Source organism: Carassius auratus, unplaced genomic scaffold, assembly GCF_003368295.1.
Source record: "Carassius auratus strain Wakin unplaced genomic scaffold, ASM336829v1 scaf_tig00029804, whole genome shotgun sequence".
NCBI classification, from domain to species: domain Eukaryota; kingdom Metazoa; phylum Chordata; class Actinopteri; order Cypriniformes; family Cyprinidae; genus Carassius; species Carassius auratus.
The window spans coordinates 52,910-69,192 of record NW_020525797.1 but is presented as its reverse complement, the minus strand read 5'-3'; the positions used below and the strand labels follow the sequence as shown (position 1 = coordinate 69,192).

General features: G+C 38.9%; 1 protein-coding gene across 1 annotated transcript; it reads left to right on the top strand.

Annotated features, from left to right (window-relative positions):
* The first annotated feature begins 7,564 nt into the window (after nt 1–7,564).
* Nucleotides 7,565–10,181, top strand: LOC113079889 (uncharacterized). The gene is made up of 4 exons (XM_026252120.1): nt 7,565–8,070; nt 8,847–9,161; nt 9,330–9,668; nt 9,838–10,181. Exons 1-4 carry the CDS (start codon nt 8,025–8,027, stop codon nt 10,179–10,181), a joined length of 1,044 nt encoding a protein of 347 aa, XP_026107905.1. The 5' UTR covers nt 7,565–8,024.
* The last annotated feature ends 6,102 nt before the right edge of the window (nt 10,182–16,283 follow it).

Below are 16,283 nucleotides of genomic sequence, written 5' to 3'. Positions count from 1 at the left end.
TAGATGCACAGGGGTTCTTGGGACGTAATTTCTTGTGTGACAACAGGTGTTCACCTCTCTTCCTCTGAGGAGGTTGAGGCTGTCATGGGCTGCTGGGCGAAGCAGTCTTAACCGTGTTCCAGCTCCTTGTGCCGGGGGTGTCACTTTTGTACTCCACAGATGCTAGAGTCAGAGTGGCGCTCCCAGGCCGAAGGCTTCTAGTGGAAAGCGGTTCTGAAAAATGGACGGTCGTCTTTGTTGTATAGCCTTCATCATAACATCCTGACGCCTAAGGCCTAGGACATTTTGAGGGCCAGCTCCCTCTGGGGAAGAGCGGTGTACACTGCTTTACACGGTGCCCGCCTCTCCTCAGTGCCCACAGGAGATCGTTTTGCCAACCCGATTTTCGGCGAGCGCTTATCTCAGCTACCGCCCAGAAACATAGTAGGAAACTTAGCGGTGCTAAGAGGCTAACTACCTCTACAGAGATCTCTAGAGCAGCTAGTATGGTCGTCCCCTGCCTGTCTGCCGCTTCAGGGCACCGAGCTAGTGGCTCTAGATGCACCAGAGACTCTCGCGAGACTGGTTCCCTTAGGAGGTCACATAGCGGTGTGGGAGTCCCTGCAAAGTGTGCTTCATGGGGTCCTGCCCTGAGCAGGCTCTGGTTTAGTCTTCCTAGCAGATGACATGGGTCTGACGACTGTCGTTTTTAGGAGACTTCAGCTAAGAGAGTCTTGATGCTGTGGCTCAGGACCTCGGAGGGCAGGCCCCACTTGGGAAGAATAGTGTACACAGCATTACACGGTGCCCTCTCTTCTCAGTTCCCTCAGGAGATCGATCTGCCAACCATGCCGTTGTTCCAGGGTGCAATGGTCTCCGATGAGCGTTTTTCTCAGTTACCACTCGGAAACGTAGCTGTGTGAAGAGGCTCACGACCTCCTGGGAGGTTTCCAGAGCAGCTAGTTCGGCCGTCTCCTGCCGGTGCTCTACTACTACTCTGATGACACCAGAGATCAGTCTTGATATACTGATTCCCTTAGTAGACTATTTGGCAGCATGAAAACTACTGCCAAATGTGCCTCAGTGGGTCCTGCACACTGTAGTGAGAGGCCACAGAATCCAGTTCTGGGGGGCCCCAAGCAGGCTGGGATAATCACCTGCTCGGATCGAGTTGATCCTCACCATAGTCCCGAGAGTGAGAGAAGGCCTGTCACTCACTGTCAAGCAGTCTCGGAGACTGCTGGGTCTGATGGCAGCTGCGTTCAATGTGAATGCTATTGGCCTGCTGTACATGAGACCCCTACAGTGGTGGTTTAAAACCAAGGGGTTCTCCCCGAGGGGAAACCCATTTCGCATGCTAAAGGTCATGCGGCCATGCCTTAGACATGTGGAGAAAACCTTGGTTCTTGTCTCAGGGCCCGATACTGGGAGCTCCTTGTCGCGTAATGCTAGTTACAGATGCATCCCTCACTGGCTGGGGTGCGGTCATGAGTGGCCACCCTGCCCGTGGTCTGTGTAGTGGCTGCCATATCATCTGCCCGAGGTTGCTGGCCGTGCTTCAAGCATTACATTACTTTCTCCCAGACTTAAGTGCTGCGCACTGACAACACAGCAGTGGTCTCTTACATCAACCACCAAGGAGTTATGCGCTCATGCCGTTTATACGAACTAGCGTACCAGATCCTTGTGTGGTCCCAGGGTGAACTCCTCTTGCTGAGAGCACATTCCTGGGCATCTTAATATGGGAGTAGACATCCTGTTGAGGCAGGGGTCGAGGCCCGGGGAATGTCAGCTTCACACCGAGGTGATGAAGCAGAGTTGGAGAGGTTGGCCAGACTCGAGAGACATCGCGCTGTCCCCTCTGGTTTCCTCTGACTCATCCAGCTCCACTGGGGCTGGACACCATGGTACAGAAGTGACCGAGGCTTCATCTGTAAATTTTTCCTTCGATTGCTCTGCTCCCGGGAGTTCTGGAGAGAGTGCGCCGGGACGGAGTCAGGCTGCTGTTAGTAGCCCCATTCTGGCGGTGCCGAATATGGTTCCTAGGCCTGATTTCTCTTTTTGATGGCTCTCCATGGGAGGTTCCCGTCAGGAGAGATCTCCTCTCTCAGGCGAAGGGTGCGCTCCCACATGGAGCTTAGAGGCTGTAGGTGTGGTCTCTGAGGAGGCACAACACTTAGTTTCCAGTCTCTCAACCGAGGTTGTTTAGACCATTCTCCAAACCAGAGCTTTCTCAATGAGGAAACTTTATGCCTTGAAGTGGAAGCTTTTCACTTCTTGGTGTGGAGACCGCCAGCTTGACCCAGTTAACTGCCCGGTTGTTACAGTCCTGGCGTTCCTGCAGGCTCTCCGCAAGGTTGACCCACTCCACCCTGAAGGTCTACGTGGCGGTCATGGTGTCCTACCGTGCCCCTCTTGGTGGCCAGTCAGTGGGCAGAAACCTGGGAATGTTTCCTCCATGGTGCGCTGAGGCTGAGGCCTCCGGCCAGAAGAAGCTTATGCTAAGCGAAGATCAGGATGCTATCCTAAGCCTAGAGTCCTCTGATCTCCCCTCTCCTGGGGTCAAGACTCACTGCTTCTGAAGTTTGGCCATTGGACGGCTTGTCCCTGATTACTGTCAGGCTACTGTCTCCTTCTCTTTGGCAGAGATTTGAAGTCGGGCATTCTCGTTCCCCAAACATTCTCGACGCAGCTCGAGTTCCTGAAGAGGAATGTCTAAGGTTATGTATGTAACCCTGGTTCCTCGAAGGAACGAGACGCTGCATCACAGTGCCACACTTCCGGCATCTCTGGTCGGCGCTTGCTTCATCCTTTGAGGCTGGCTGCCAGCTTTGCTGCTCATGCTTTTATGCTTCCTGGTCTCTGACGTCACCCGCCTTTGACGTCTCGTCCATCCATTGGAATAACACATTATTCAGAGACACCATCCTGGAGGCGTTCCCCAAACGTTCTCGACGCAGCGTCTCGTTCCTTTGAGGAACCAGGGTTACATACGTAACCTTAGATGATTTTTCAGCAGGGTATCCTATCAATGCTAAAGACAAATTAAATGTTTTTATTCAAACCATGGAGACAGAAAAATACTATATCATTCATGTTTTTGTGACTCAACATCGTTTGCCCATTTAGCATTGTAAAGAATTTGTGTATGACTCAGTAGATGTAACTTGGTTCTAATCCAGAGGTTTGAATCTCACATGGTGTTACTAAAGATCTGCTTCTATATTTATTTGGATTTTCACTTGATTCTCTTATGTTTTTCAGCTCGTCTACCCATTCCTGTCATTATCAGTGACTGCCCGCAAAATTCTTCATCATATTGTTCATTGGTGTGTTCAGTGGTGAATGTGAGTCATGTGACTCTCTCCTGGTACAAAGGAAACAGTTTATTGTCCAGCATCAGTGTGTCTGATCTCAGCATCACTCTCTCTCTACCTCTGGAGCTGGAGTGTCTGGATGATTTCTACAGCTGTGTTGTGGCTTATTCATTCACAAACCAGACCACACTTCTCAACAACACTCAATTCTGTCAGCCATGTCCAGGTACATAAGTGGTGACATTAGCATTTATTAGCTGAACTGATCTTTTCTTGTTTACTGATTTACTGAATTATTAGTGTATGTGAGTTTTGTTGTTCTTGGATGAAGGATATACAGTATTTAATTGTAAATCTTTTTAAGCAAACATTTAATTAAAATATATATGATTCATTAAAATAAAGGTGATAAGGATAGATGTTTGTCTTTTTCTCCAATGATGAAATAACATTTTCCCAGAGACAACTATTAAAACATTTTTTTTTTTTTTTTTTGTCCAAACCAATTTGAAAACTGAACTTGAAAACCAGTTAGTGGTTAATTCATTTGCAAATACACTATGCCACTAGTGGTGCAAAAAAAGACAAACTTTTAATGATAAATAGTTATTGTTTAATGGGGTCATATGACATTGCTATAAAAGAACATCATTTTGTGTATTTCGTGTAATGCAGTGTGTTTATACGGTTTAAGGTAAAAAAAAAAAAAAAAATACAAACAAACAAAAAAAAAACATTATTTTACACACATATTGTTGATTATTGTTTCTCCTCTATGCCGCACTTTCCAGAAATGCACTGATTATTACAAAGCTCATCATTTTAAAAAGCAAGGGGTGCTGTTATTTACCAGCGATTCAGTGCATTGAGAATGGCTAAAAGCCTAAAATGTTACGCCCCTTAACATACTGTGATGGCTTCTTCCGACATGAAGAGACAAAAATAATAAAACCCATTATAAACAAGACATTTGTTGCATCCAGTGGGAACATACATTTCTGGTTGTGCCCTCTTTTGGAAGACCAAACAAAGTGGTTTCACTTTCACAATGAAACTCACTGCATGTCCACAACATGGCGGTGACGGCAACAGAGAGAATAAATGTTACGCCTTCTTATGCAAATCTTCCCACATAATGACATAGAGATGTGGGGGCGTGTTAGAACGAGCTGTTTTAGGGATGTGTGGACGGGTCTTAACTTTGATAAAGAATATCTCTTTGGATTTGAGCCTTTAGTCTTTTTCAGATCTTCTTTATGCACCAAGGGCTTGTAACATTCAAAGAGAAAGGAAAAATTTAAATAACATCATATGACCCCTTTAGGAGTAATGTACCCTGTTTCCGTCTTACATTAAATATCCTTCTTGCAGAAATGTACTGTCCTGTTTAATGCAGTTTTGTTTTCTATTTCCTCAGATTGTGTTTTCTGTTGTCATGTTCCTGAAGTTGTCACTCGATTGGTCATCTCTGCTCTGGTGGGCATGGCTGCTGCTTTTATTGTAGTGTATGACATCTCGTCCAGAAAAGGTGAACAGGAGAGATGATATCGCACTCATCATCATTAGAACCTCCCAGATGAATCATGCTTTCTCAAATTGTGTCCACTGTCTTTCAGAACACTTCTGTGTACATTTTTTGAAAGGGGCAAGTAGAAGATAATTGTACTTGCCTGATTGGAATTCTAATCTGATTAATAAGTCCTCTTACAAGATCACATACTAATGTCGATTGTCTAATATATTGTCACAGTCATGGGTTTATTGTCCTTACAATTAATCAGTTCAAGCATTTCTATGATTTTTTTATGTATATATATATATATATATATATATATATATATATATATATATATATATATATATACATAATTCGAAGTGAAAATATGATAATCCATGTTTTCTCCAGAGTATAGAAGTGTACGTGAGTTGTTTTTCCCAGTGGATTTATAATATTGGATGTATATATTTTATTTGAAATATTTGACATACTTCCTGATAGAAGTTAAGAATTACTGTGATTTTTATCATAACTGGGTCATAGGATGACGTTATAGGCTGCCTGTATGTTAGCTACCCTGCAGTTTTTTGTAAAACAATTGTATTTATAAAATCAAATTCGTTTTGTTATATCAATCATTTTTATCTAATTATTATATTGTTTTTTTTTTTGTTAATTTGTTTTGAAAATCTTCATTTATTTTTTTTATTTTTTGTACTCAATTTTTATTGTCTTGTCTTGTTGGGTAACAATATAAAAGAGATGTTGTGACAGTACAGATATATCGTATAGTACAGTACAGTATATAGCAATACATTCATCACCCTCCCATCCCACTACCCCTCCCACCCCTACCGCATGGGATACAACAAAACTATCAGTGTAGCACAGTCAGTGTAATAGAACAGTGCACTTAGTGTCTTTTCAGTAAAATGTCCTGAACTCTAACGATTCCATTGCTCCATGTTTGTATAGTCCGGGGTGTAGCGCCGTTGATCTTGGCAGAAGAAAGTTCAAGAAAAAGAATCTCTAAGAACGTATTCAGCCAATGCTTATGGGCTAAGTTGTGGGGTGGAACCCAAACTTGAACAATGATTTTTTTGGCTGCTGTAAGACCAGCTAACCAAATTTTTCTAGACCTTTCATTCATGTGTTTAAGTTTAGAGTCATCATTGAGAAGATGTACAACAGGGTCCATAGGGAGCTGAATATCAATCAGATCAGACAATGCTTGTAACACCTTATTCCAAAAATCATAGATCTTGGGGCAGTCCCACATTATATGCATAAAAGTCCCCAAAGTATTTTGTGAGCACAAGGTACAAAATGGGTGTGGAGCATGACCAATCAAGTGTCTGATTCTAGGAGTAAGATATGCCCTATGAGATATCTTCATATGAATAAACTGATGATTAGGATTATGAGAGGAGCTACATATATTATCCCAGCTTGTGTTCCAGTCTATTTCTCTACGTCTGAGTGCCATTGCACGATCCCATGCTAATGTACTAGGCTTAGGAGATAAATATGATAGTAACCTGGAATACAGAAAAGAGACGACACTTTTTGGGGCCACGAAAATCTTCATTTAAATAATAATAATAATAATAGATTTTATTTATAATGCACTTTTCATTGGGGGAATCTCAAAGTGCTACAATAAAATAACAAGATCAAAACATCACAGATTACTAAAACATGACAGCTCAGCAATTATATGCTTTCCTAAATAAAAAAGTCTTTACAAATTACAAATTGTAATGTTTACCAGAAAAATAAGGCAATAAGGCCAAATCACAGTATTGCAGTTTTACAGTATGTGAGTGGGTGTTCAGCATTCAATTTAATTTCTTACCATAATGCAGCCATCTATCGCACATCATTTTTTTTTTTTTTTTTTTTTTTTTTTTTAAATGCTTCTGTGTGCTTAATTTAAGTTACTAAAACATTAACCTTATTATTATTCTTGTAAAAGCGAGCGCATCCATTCATAAATTCTGCTTTCCGGTCTCATCTGCATCCAGCTATTTTTACCTAAACAAAACAGCTTTTGCTGCTTGATGTTGAAAACTGTTGTGTCCATATTATTTTAATGGTATTGTCCTCATTACACAATGGTTTGTAGTGCAAACAGTTTTACCATTCACTGCACGTTGTTATTCTTGACGTTATTTCCCTAAGGTACCTTACGAAAATTAACCATGGTTTTACTACAAATAAAACCAAAAAACCATGGTTACTGTAGTTAAACCATGGTAACCACAAATTTACCATGGTTTTGCTATATTAACCATAGTTTAACCATGGTATTTGTAGTAAATCTGTGGTTTTACAAATGGCAGTCAATACGCCAAAAAACCATGGGTTACTACAGTTTTACTATAATAAAACCATGGTTATTTTTCATAAGGGGTGGATAGCATTGTTGTTTTAAATTTCTAATATTTTACCTAAAATATTCCCCATGAATGCTTATACCGTTATTTATAATACGACGTGGTGGAAAAAAAAATATTTTCAATGAGCTAGCTTATTTTTGGTAGTAACTTAGCTAATTTGTTAACTACTGTAGCTTAACTTATGAATAGATAAAAGCTTATCAAGCTATGTATGCACAACCAGTAAAGACAATTTTGAATTATCATTGTTCTGACCAGACAAATTTTAAATTTTTAAATGAATTGAAATTAATATTTAGAATTAAAAAAATGACATTGACAGTAGGGGATAAAGCAAGAGTGCACGTCAACGTCAAAAGGATGGCATAGCTCGCATAGGCTACAGGACGCCTGCTCCTTAATGCTTAAGAGATGGTTTCTCCATAACATAGCTCAACATCTATTCATGTCATACGCATAGCCTAATTCTAAAATTCAGAATGGGTGGTGGGTTCGAGCCCCGCTTGGAGCGAGTGCGAAAAGCGTTAGAAAGAACCCGGGAGAGAGAGGTTAGGCTGTGCGTATGTTTCTCATTGGCGAAACCTATAGCTACATTTCCTACAGACGCGGATGATTCAGCCGTTTTAGATACAGGGCTGCGCCTCTTGCTTTTCTTGTCTCTTTCAGCGTATTCGAATTCAGCATAGATATAAATCATCATCAGTGTTAAAGTCTTTATTTAAAAGTCGCCGTTTCTCTCTGTTAGTCGGCTCACGCTGCGGCTCAGAAAGAGAGCACTGACAAACAGAGAGGAAAGGACATTAATCACATTATATTCAACTCTACATCAAGATGAACAGGGCACTTGAACTCTCTCTTTTCACATGTTTCGTGATTGGTGAGTAGCCTACTTTGTTTTTGGCTTTTTTTTTTTTTTTTTTTAGCCTAACTGCAGCACTTTTCCTTTCGTTTTTCCAACCTAAAATCTATAATTTTAAATTTATTGTTTCGGTTTTCTTGTCGGAAAATCTAAATGTAATTACTGTGGACGCTTTCAGTGAGGCGTAGCCTGCGGCACACGAGAGCAGGGCAGGCAGCAAAAATAAAATAAAAATCACGAATAGCATCCAGGCAAATGAGGTACTGTTATTCCGCGTCTACCGGTGTTGTACCGAAATCTGACTCCCAGGACAAATCGCACCCGCCTTCGCGTGCACGCGCGTCACACAGTTGAACGCATGCAGTGCTTGCAGTTAAACCTTCAGCTGTTTATTATAAATCAATGGGATTAAAACAGGTGTTAATCATTAATCATTTGACCTCCTTATTACCGCTCGTCCCCACACGCTTTCTCTCACTGCAGCTTTCCGCCTTCCCACGCCCCCCTCGTCACACACTGTAAAAATAAATAAATAAATAAATACAAGTAGTAAACTAATGGCTGAGAGCTGTAAATTAACAGTACTTTAAAATTAATATTACTGTTATTTAACGGCACAATTTTTTTACAGTGTAGGATCACAAAATGGTCATCCATAAAATGCATTTTGCAATGTTCTGTTGTAAGTAATCTTAAAGATAATTTGTATACAGCAATTCACATGTGCTTTATTTGTAAGACTTAATAGTCTCTATTATATTTGAATTACTACTGTATGTCGGTTTGTTCTCCAGGTGTGTTTGGTGATGTAGATGAAGTGGTGTCAGTGTCAGTGATGGAGGGAGATTCTGTCACTCTACGCTCTGATGTTACTGATGTACATGATGTGATCGAGTGGAGGTTTCAAGGATTTCTCATTGCTAGAGTCAACAGAGAGTCTAATAAGGTCTCAAAAAAGATTACTTATTATGGAGGGTTCAAAGACAGACTGGAGCTGGACAATCAGAGTGGAGATCTCAAAATTAAAAATATCAGAAACACAGACACTGGAGAATATAAACTAAAGATTACCAGCACAGAATCATCCTCAAAGATATTCAACATCACTGGTGAGTGTTTCAGTTTGTACAGTTTAATTGTCGAACTGTCATTTATAGATTGTCTTTAAACATTTACAAAATTTAAACAGAAATTCAACTGTGATATTCTGCAAATCTTTTTAAGGACAGTGTTATTAAAGTGATAACTGACTGAAAAACGTTGTGTTTGTTCTTCAGTTGTGTCTGATCCTCGGTCTGACGGAGTGACGGTTGTGTCAGTGATGAAGGGAGATTCGGTTGTCCTACACACTGGTGTTCCTAAAATACAGAATGACGATGAGATACTATGGAGATTTAGAGATAAAGATGTTATTGCTAAAATTAAGAAAGATGTACACATCCACTCTACATATGACCATATTGCTGATGGGATATTCAGAAGCAGACTGCACCTGAATCTTCAGACTGGAGATATCATTATCAGGGACATCAGAAACAGCACTTCTGGACTTTATGAAGTTGATTTCAAGAAGAGCAGCTACACCACACACAAGTCATTCAATGTTATTGTCAGTGGTGAGTTGGTTCACTTTTTAAATGTAATAACGGTCCTAATCAAATCAGCACTGTAAAGAATTTAAATACTTGTCAGGGGAAATGTTTGGGACAAATAAGACATTTGTACAGGAGTTGTATTATTGATAATATCTGTGAATCTCTTCATGTATGTTTTATCCTGAGTCAGATCAGCTGAACAGAGTGCAAGTGAAGGAGGGAGTTTTTGTCACTTTGGGATCTGGTCTTACTAATGTAGAAGGAGATGATCTGGTTCAATGGAGATTTGAACATGAAGACCATGTCATAGCAAAAATCAACAAATCAGCTTCATCATCCTCTACATCTGATGGTGCTAATGGAAGATTCAGAGGCAGACTGGAGCTGGATGATGAAACTGGATCTCTGACCATCAGAAAGATCGCAGCTGAACACAGTGGACTCTATCACCTCGATATTACTGGCAGCAAACACGCCATATTCAAGAAATTCATTGTTTTTGTCTGTGGTGAGTATATCAAGTGTTTAAAATGAAATGATATGCGTTTACAATAGCACTGTGTTGCATATATTGCAATATACACTCACCTAAAGGATTATTAGGAACACCTGTTCAATTTCTCATTAATGCAATTATCTAATCAACCAATCGCATGGCAGTTGCTTCAATGCATTTAAGGCGGGCGTACACAGTGCGATTTTTGCTGTTGTACGAGTTCGCATGCAATTTTTTTCAATCGTGTGGAAATCGCATATGCTTGTAGGGTCGCGGCTCGTATCATTTGCGATGAATTACGAGCCAAGCAGAGTGGCTTACGAGCACTTCCCAACCTCCGATAATTTTTAAACATGTCTAAAAAGTTTGTGAACTATCAGTTTGAATTCGTGACGTGTGCGATTGAACGAGCCGATTTGTTGATTTATCTGAAGTTGATAAATCACGAACTAGGAAAACCACAGAAGAAGAAAGACTCTCTTATCGCTCTCGCGGTACTTTAATGTCATACAGTGATCCTTCTGTGCGTGCAGCGGTGCTTCAAGTCGAACTCGTTTATCTACTTCGTGCGATTGCTTCTGGAATTCGCAAGTTGTAAAATCGTGTCGCATATCATCTCATCCATACGATTTTCAGAAAAACTCACTCGTGCCGTGTGCGTGGACATACGATCTTCCGACCCAATAGAGCATCTTTGGGATTTGGTGGAACGGGAGCTTCGTGCCCTGGATGTGCATCCCACAAAGGGGGTCAAACACAGTATTAGTATGGTGTTCCTAATAAATGGAAGGGATGGGTGAGGGTTAATTAATATGTCAAATGTTTATAAAGTCTTGTAGTCTACAAACCTTTTATGCTTAAAGCTTTACCTGATTGAATTATTTTTATTCTCCATTTTTACTGTAGCTACTGCCACCAATTTTTTTTTTTTTTGCACCCTGATTAAGCATTTAAAGAATTTAGGGGAAGTGCAAATAACCTTAAAGAATGCAGAATAAAATTGTTAATCGAATTGATAATCTATTATGTCTCTATTAGACGGACATTTCTGCCACCTGAGCAAAAACTCTTTATACTAGAAATGATAGAATAGAATAGAATAGAATAGAATAGAATAGAATAGAAAACAAAACAAATAGAAATATTTAAACCATATCTGTAAACCTAAGGTTTTTTGTTCTTGTTGTTGTTGGTTATTTTAATGTGAACGTGAATTTTAGTATAGCTATCTAACATCCCTATGCAGTACAGATAGCACACCACACGTCTCTGAATTTTGGTACCCCTCTGTGCAATTCATCATCCATTATTTCCTTCACTTAATCAAGCCAATCTTTAATATATGATGTTGTTTAATTTCACATGTCATTGTGTTTGCATTGATTCTTCTGTTGAGCCATTTCCTCTGCAAAAATTAAAGAATTTAGTTTCTGCAGCTACTCCGAACCTAAAACTAAACCACATTCACCAGGTCCAAACTCTATAGCAGCACCAACTCTATAGCAGTTTGCCCATGCAGGTTCTCCCAACTCATTGTTGCGATTACGTGGCACATTTTTTCTTCTGCAGGGTCACAACAGACAAGCAGGTTAGATGGAACACTGCTCACAATGTTTGCTATAAATCAGACACATTCACACTAATGACTGTCTCTCGTTAGCTGTTCCCGATCCAGGTCTGTCTCCAGCTGCTGTAGCAGGGATTGTTGTTGGTGTTGGTGTTTTTCTGCTCGTGGTTGCAGCTGCGATTTACTGTTACCACAGGAGAAACAATGGCAAGTATCACCTATATCTTAAAGCAAAAGGAAAACATCTCTATTTTGCAAAATTATCATTTAACTGTGTGTAATTGATTTTTAAATTAGCCACGGGAAGAAATGGACGTCCTGCAGCTCAATAGAAATTCCAAGAGTGTGGTAAGATACTGCATCACTCTTTTCTGTAGTGTTTCTTTATACAAAACTCTGATTTCACATTTCTCTAATTTCAGTGTGCTGACAAGAGCATCCCAATGGAAAAGAAAAATTAAAACAGCTAGGGCAAAGGTTTGCTTTTGACATTGGAGAAGACATAAGAGCAGAGTACCCCCTCCACATCTCTGTGTCATCTAAACTCTTAATTTATAGCTTATGGTAACCAACTTATTTATAATTTCATAATTCATAAACAGTTTTTTTATGTTTGTAGGCTCTCTTTCACAGATAATAATTACACAATTAAGATTTTGTGAACCAACGACACTACAGCAGCATCAGAGCACTGGGTGTCTTAATCATGCTTAACTTTATTTTAATGTTAATCGAATTGGACCCAGGATTATTATGAAAGAAAACTCTGCTGTTGCTAATGAAACTTTCAAGCGCATCTGATTGACAGAAAAACCACATGTTCTTATAGTTTAATAACATTAAGTTAAAGTTAAGAAGTGAAAGTGACGTGACATTCAGCCAAGTATGGTGACCCATACTCAGAATTCGTGCTCTGCATTTAACCCATCCAAAGTGCACACACACACGCACACAGCAGTGGGCAGCCATTTATGCTGCGGCGCCCGGGGAGCAGTTGGGGGTTCGATGGCTTGCTCAAGAACTGTACATGCACTCCCCCCACCTACAATTCCTGCCGGCCCGAGACTCGAACTCACAACCCATACATTGGGAGTCCGACTCTCTAACCATTAGGCCACGACTTCCCCAAAAGACTGTCCGCGGCGATCCAAGGCCACACTACAGAGCACCGCTCACATAGTTTACTACTAAATCATATTATATTTGTCCCAATTCGTTTTAATATACATAATGACTTAATCCTAGGTTGGAAGACTGTTGGTCATGATCTTTCTGCACATCGTTTGTCTGTTATGTCCGTATGCTTTATATAGAGTTAATAATAGCCATATATCAACCTTTTACTTTTCCATTTGCTCTGTTTTGCATCCAGTGTGCGACTGCCTTATGTGCATATTCTGCCCAGTGTATTAAATGTACGTCCTTGAAAGCACGCCCTTGCGCAAGCACATGTTAAATAATAAATATTTAAGAAATAGATAAATAATGGACCTCTATTTAAACATGTGCTTGCGTGAGGGTCATTAACGTAGTGACATCAACGTGATGACGCAAGCAACTACGAAGATCGACAATATTAATTCTGTATATTACCAAAGACCAAAGATAATTACCACCATGATACGATAGATCCTTTATGCAATTTATTTAATCCTGCGCTTATCGCAAGCCACTTTAGCATTTAAAACTTTGGTTTGACTATCCATAAATAGATAGATAAATATAATTTAATATAGGAACAATTGTATTTTGATGAGTCATAATTGTAATTCAACTAGTCACAATGACAATAAGAAAAATCTGCAATTGTAATTGTACTTGTAAGAAATTTGATAAGAGATATCTCTAAATACTTTGTGACTAGTCAAAACTCCATTTAAGATATCTGTAATTAAGTTGGCTTGAGAAACTTCTTATAATTATTCTTCTGAGACTAAAATTTCCATTCTAACTCCTCCTGGGAACTTTAACTCTACAGACTCCAAACTCAGCCCAGATCTTCAGACTGATCTGAAGTTAGTTGCTATATCTTTACTAACTGATTGGATCGTAAAAATTAATATTAAATATCTAAAAAATCCCATAGACTTTCATTCATGGAATGTGCAGATGAGCCAAGCTCCAAAGCCCATTAGACTCAATCAAGCTCTATCTATCTATCTATCTATCTATCTATCTATCTATCTATCTATCTATCTATCTATCTATCTATCTATCTATCTATCTATCTATCTATCCTAGCAAAATGGTAATGATGTTACAAATATACTAGTCACATGCTAATCATGCTTACAACATGCTAGTGACATGCTAGTCACTTGCTAATCATGCTAGGAAACATTCTAGTAAAATGTTAATCATGCTAGAAACATGCTAGTAATGTGCTAATCATGCTAGAAACATGCCAGTAACATTCTAATCATGCTAGAAACATGCTAGCAACATGTTAGTAACTTGCTAATCATGATAACAACATGCTAACAACATACTAATATTGCTAAAAACATGCTAATGGCACGCTAATCATGCTAGAAACATGCTATTCACTTGCTTATCATGCTAAGAACATGCTAGTTGTATGTTAATCATGCTAGAAAGAGGTAAGCAACATGCTAGTCACTTGCTAATCATGTTAGTGACATGCTAGTCACTTGATAATCATGCTAGAATCATGCTAGTGACATGCTAGTACCTCTGCTAATCAGGCTAGTGACATGCTAGCCACTTGCTAATCATGCTAGAAACATGCTAATGACATGCTAATCATGCTAGAAACATGCTATTCACTTGCTTATCATGCTAAGAACATGCTAGTTGTATGTTAATCATGCTAGAAAGAGGTAAGCAAAATGCTAGTCACTTGCAAATCATGTTAGTGACATGCTAGTCACTTGATAATAATGCTAGAATCATGCTAGTACCTCTGCTAATCAGGCTAGTGACATGCTAGCCACTTGCTAATCATGCTAGAAACATGCTAGCAACATGTTAATGACATGTTAATCATGCTAGAAACATGATAACACCATGTTAGTATATTGCTAATCATGCTTGCAACATGCTAGTAATTTTGCTAATCATGCTAGTGTAATGTTCAATAAAGGTAGAAAATCACAAACTGCTTGTCTGAATTTATTTATTATATATTGAGACAATGAAAAACAATGTTTATTTATTTTCTTAAAGAAAGGTAGGGCTACCTTTAAAAAAATAAAGGTAGGCCTAATTTGCAGATTTTATCTTAGCATTCATTTAGATTTTTTTCTCAGAATTACAATATATAGACAATGCGAGATATACATTTTATAACTGTGAGATAAAAAGTTGCTATTTCTTTATTAATAAATTATTTATTTATTTAGTGGTGGAAATGAGCTTCCATAAATAGCCCAAAAAGGTGGGAGTATTGTATTGTATCATAGCAAGAGATCAATGACAATGATATTTTGCTGTGTTCAGGGATGAACGCCTATGTATTCTTTTAGGCTATTTGGACTAGGTGTAAATAGCATATTTTCTTAGTGATAGATGCTATTTACAGTGTATTTTAAGTGTAAATAGCAATGGTTTCTCTTTATACTAAGTGAAAATAGTATTTTTTTAACGATGTGCCATTAACACTAAGTGCAAATTGATAGATTATATTTACACTGTGTTAAAATAGCAAGATTTTCTGCTATTTATACTACCTATTTCAAATAGTGACAATTATCTGCACCTCAGTATTGTAGTACATTGTAAAACAGTATGCAATATTAACGTAGTGAGTGTAAATGATAATCTTAATTACAATTTCAGTAAGGATGCCACCCTACTGGGACAATAAAGTCTTCCCTACACCTACCCTAACCCTACCCTATATATATATTTTTCAACTATTTAATTATTTCCTTGATTTTTATTGAAAATAAATCCCTTTCCGATATGATATGAGATTTGATAAATGGAAAAACTCACTCTTTATAACACTAATCCACTACAACTGACACTGATATAGCGTCGTTTATCAGTGTTAACTATGCAAATCACGTATGTTGGTGGGCGATAGTGTAAGTAGTCTCTGACAACAAGGCAGGCTATTTGCACTTAGTGTAAATATATACTCTGATTCTTTTAACATTATATCAAATGTTGTAACAGCTGACATGAGGCTTATGCATGTGTTCGTTTGTAAATAAATACTAACAAAATTTAATCCACAGCACACTTGTCTCTAGGATTGGTTAAATAAAATGTTTAAGGTGGGGCTCAGCAAAGCTGTGTTTCCATGCACATTGTAGATATCTATAAAAGTATTTTGACTTAGTCAAATTGTTAATTCCAGATATCTACATTGCAATTACGCCTAGTCACAAAGCTAAATCAGATATATCCTATAGTCAAAAATTTGATTGGAATATCCATTATTAAATTGCAGATAGTCAAAACCAAGTTTTAAATGTTAAAACAGTTTGCCATATGCACTGCTATAAAGGATGGGACCCTACATGTCCAACAAATGGCCTTCACAACGCAAGCGAATGAAGCTGCTTATGTTACTTGGAAATTCAAACATTAATGTCATCTGACACCT

What these genes read in the sequence shown, in the direction of transcription:
- LOC113079889 (XM_026252120.1), top strand. Translation starts at nt 8,025, where the DNA reads ATGAACAGGGCACTTGAACTCTCTCTTTTCACATGTTTCGTGATTG. An exon ending in TTTCACATGTTTCGTGATTG is followed by an intron (nt 8,071 to 8,846) that starts GTGAGTAGCCTA and finishes TTTGTTCTCCAG; the next exon opens with GTGTGTTTGGTGATGTAGAT. An exon ending in AAAGATATTCAACATCACTG is followed by an intron (nt 9,162 to 9,329) that starts GTGAGTGTTTCA and finishes TTTGTTCTTCAG; the next exon opens with TTGTGTCTGATCCTCGGTCT.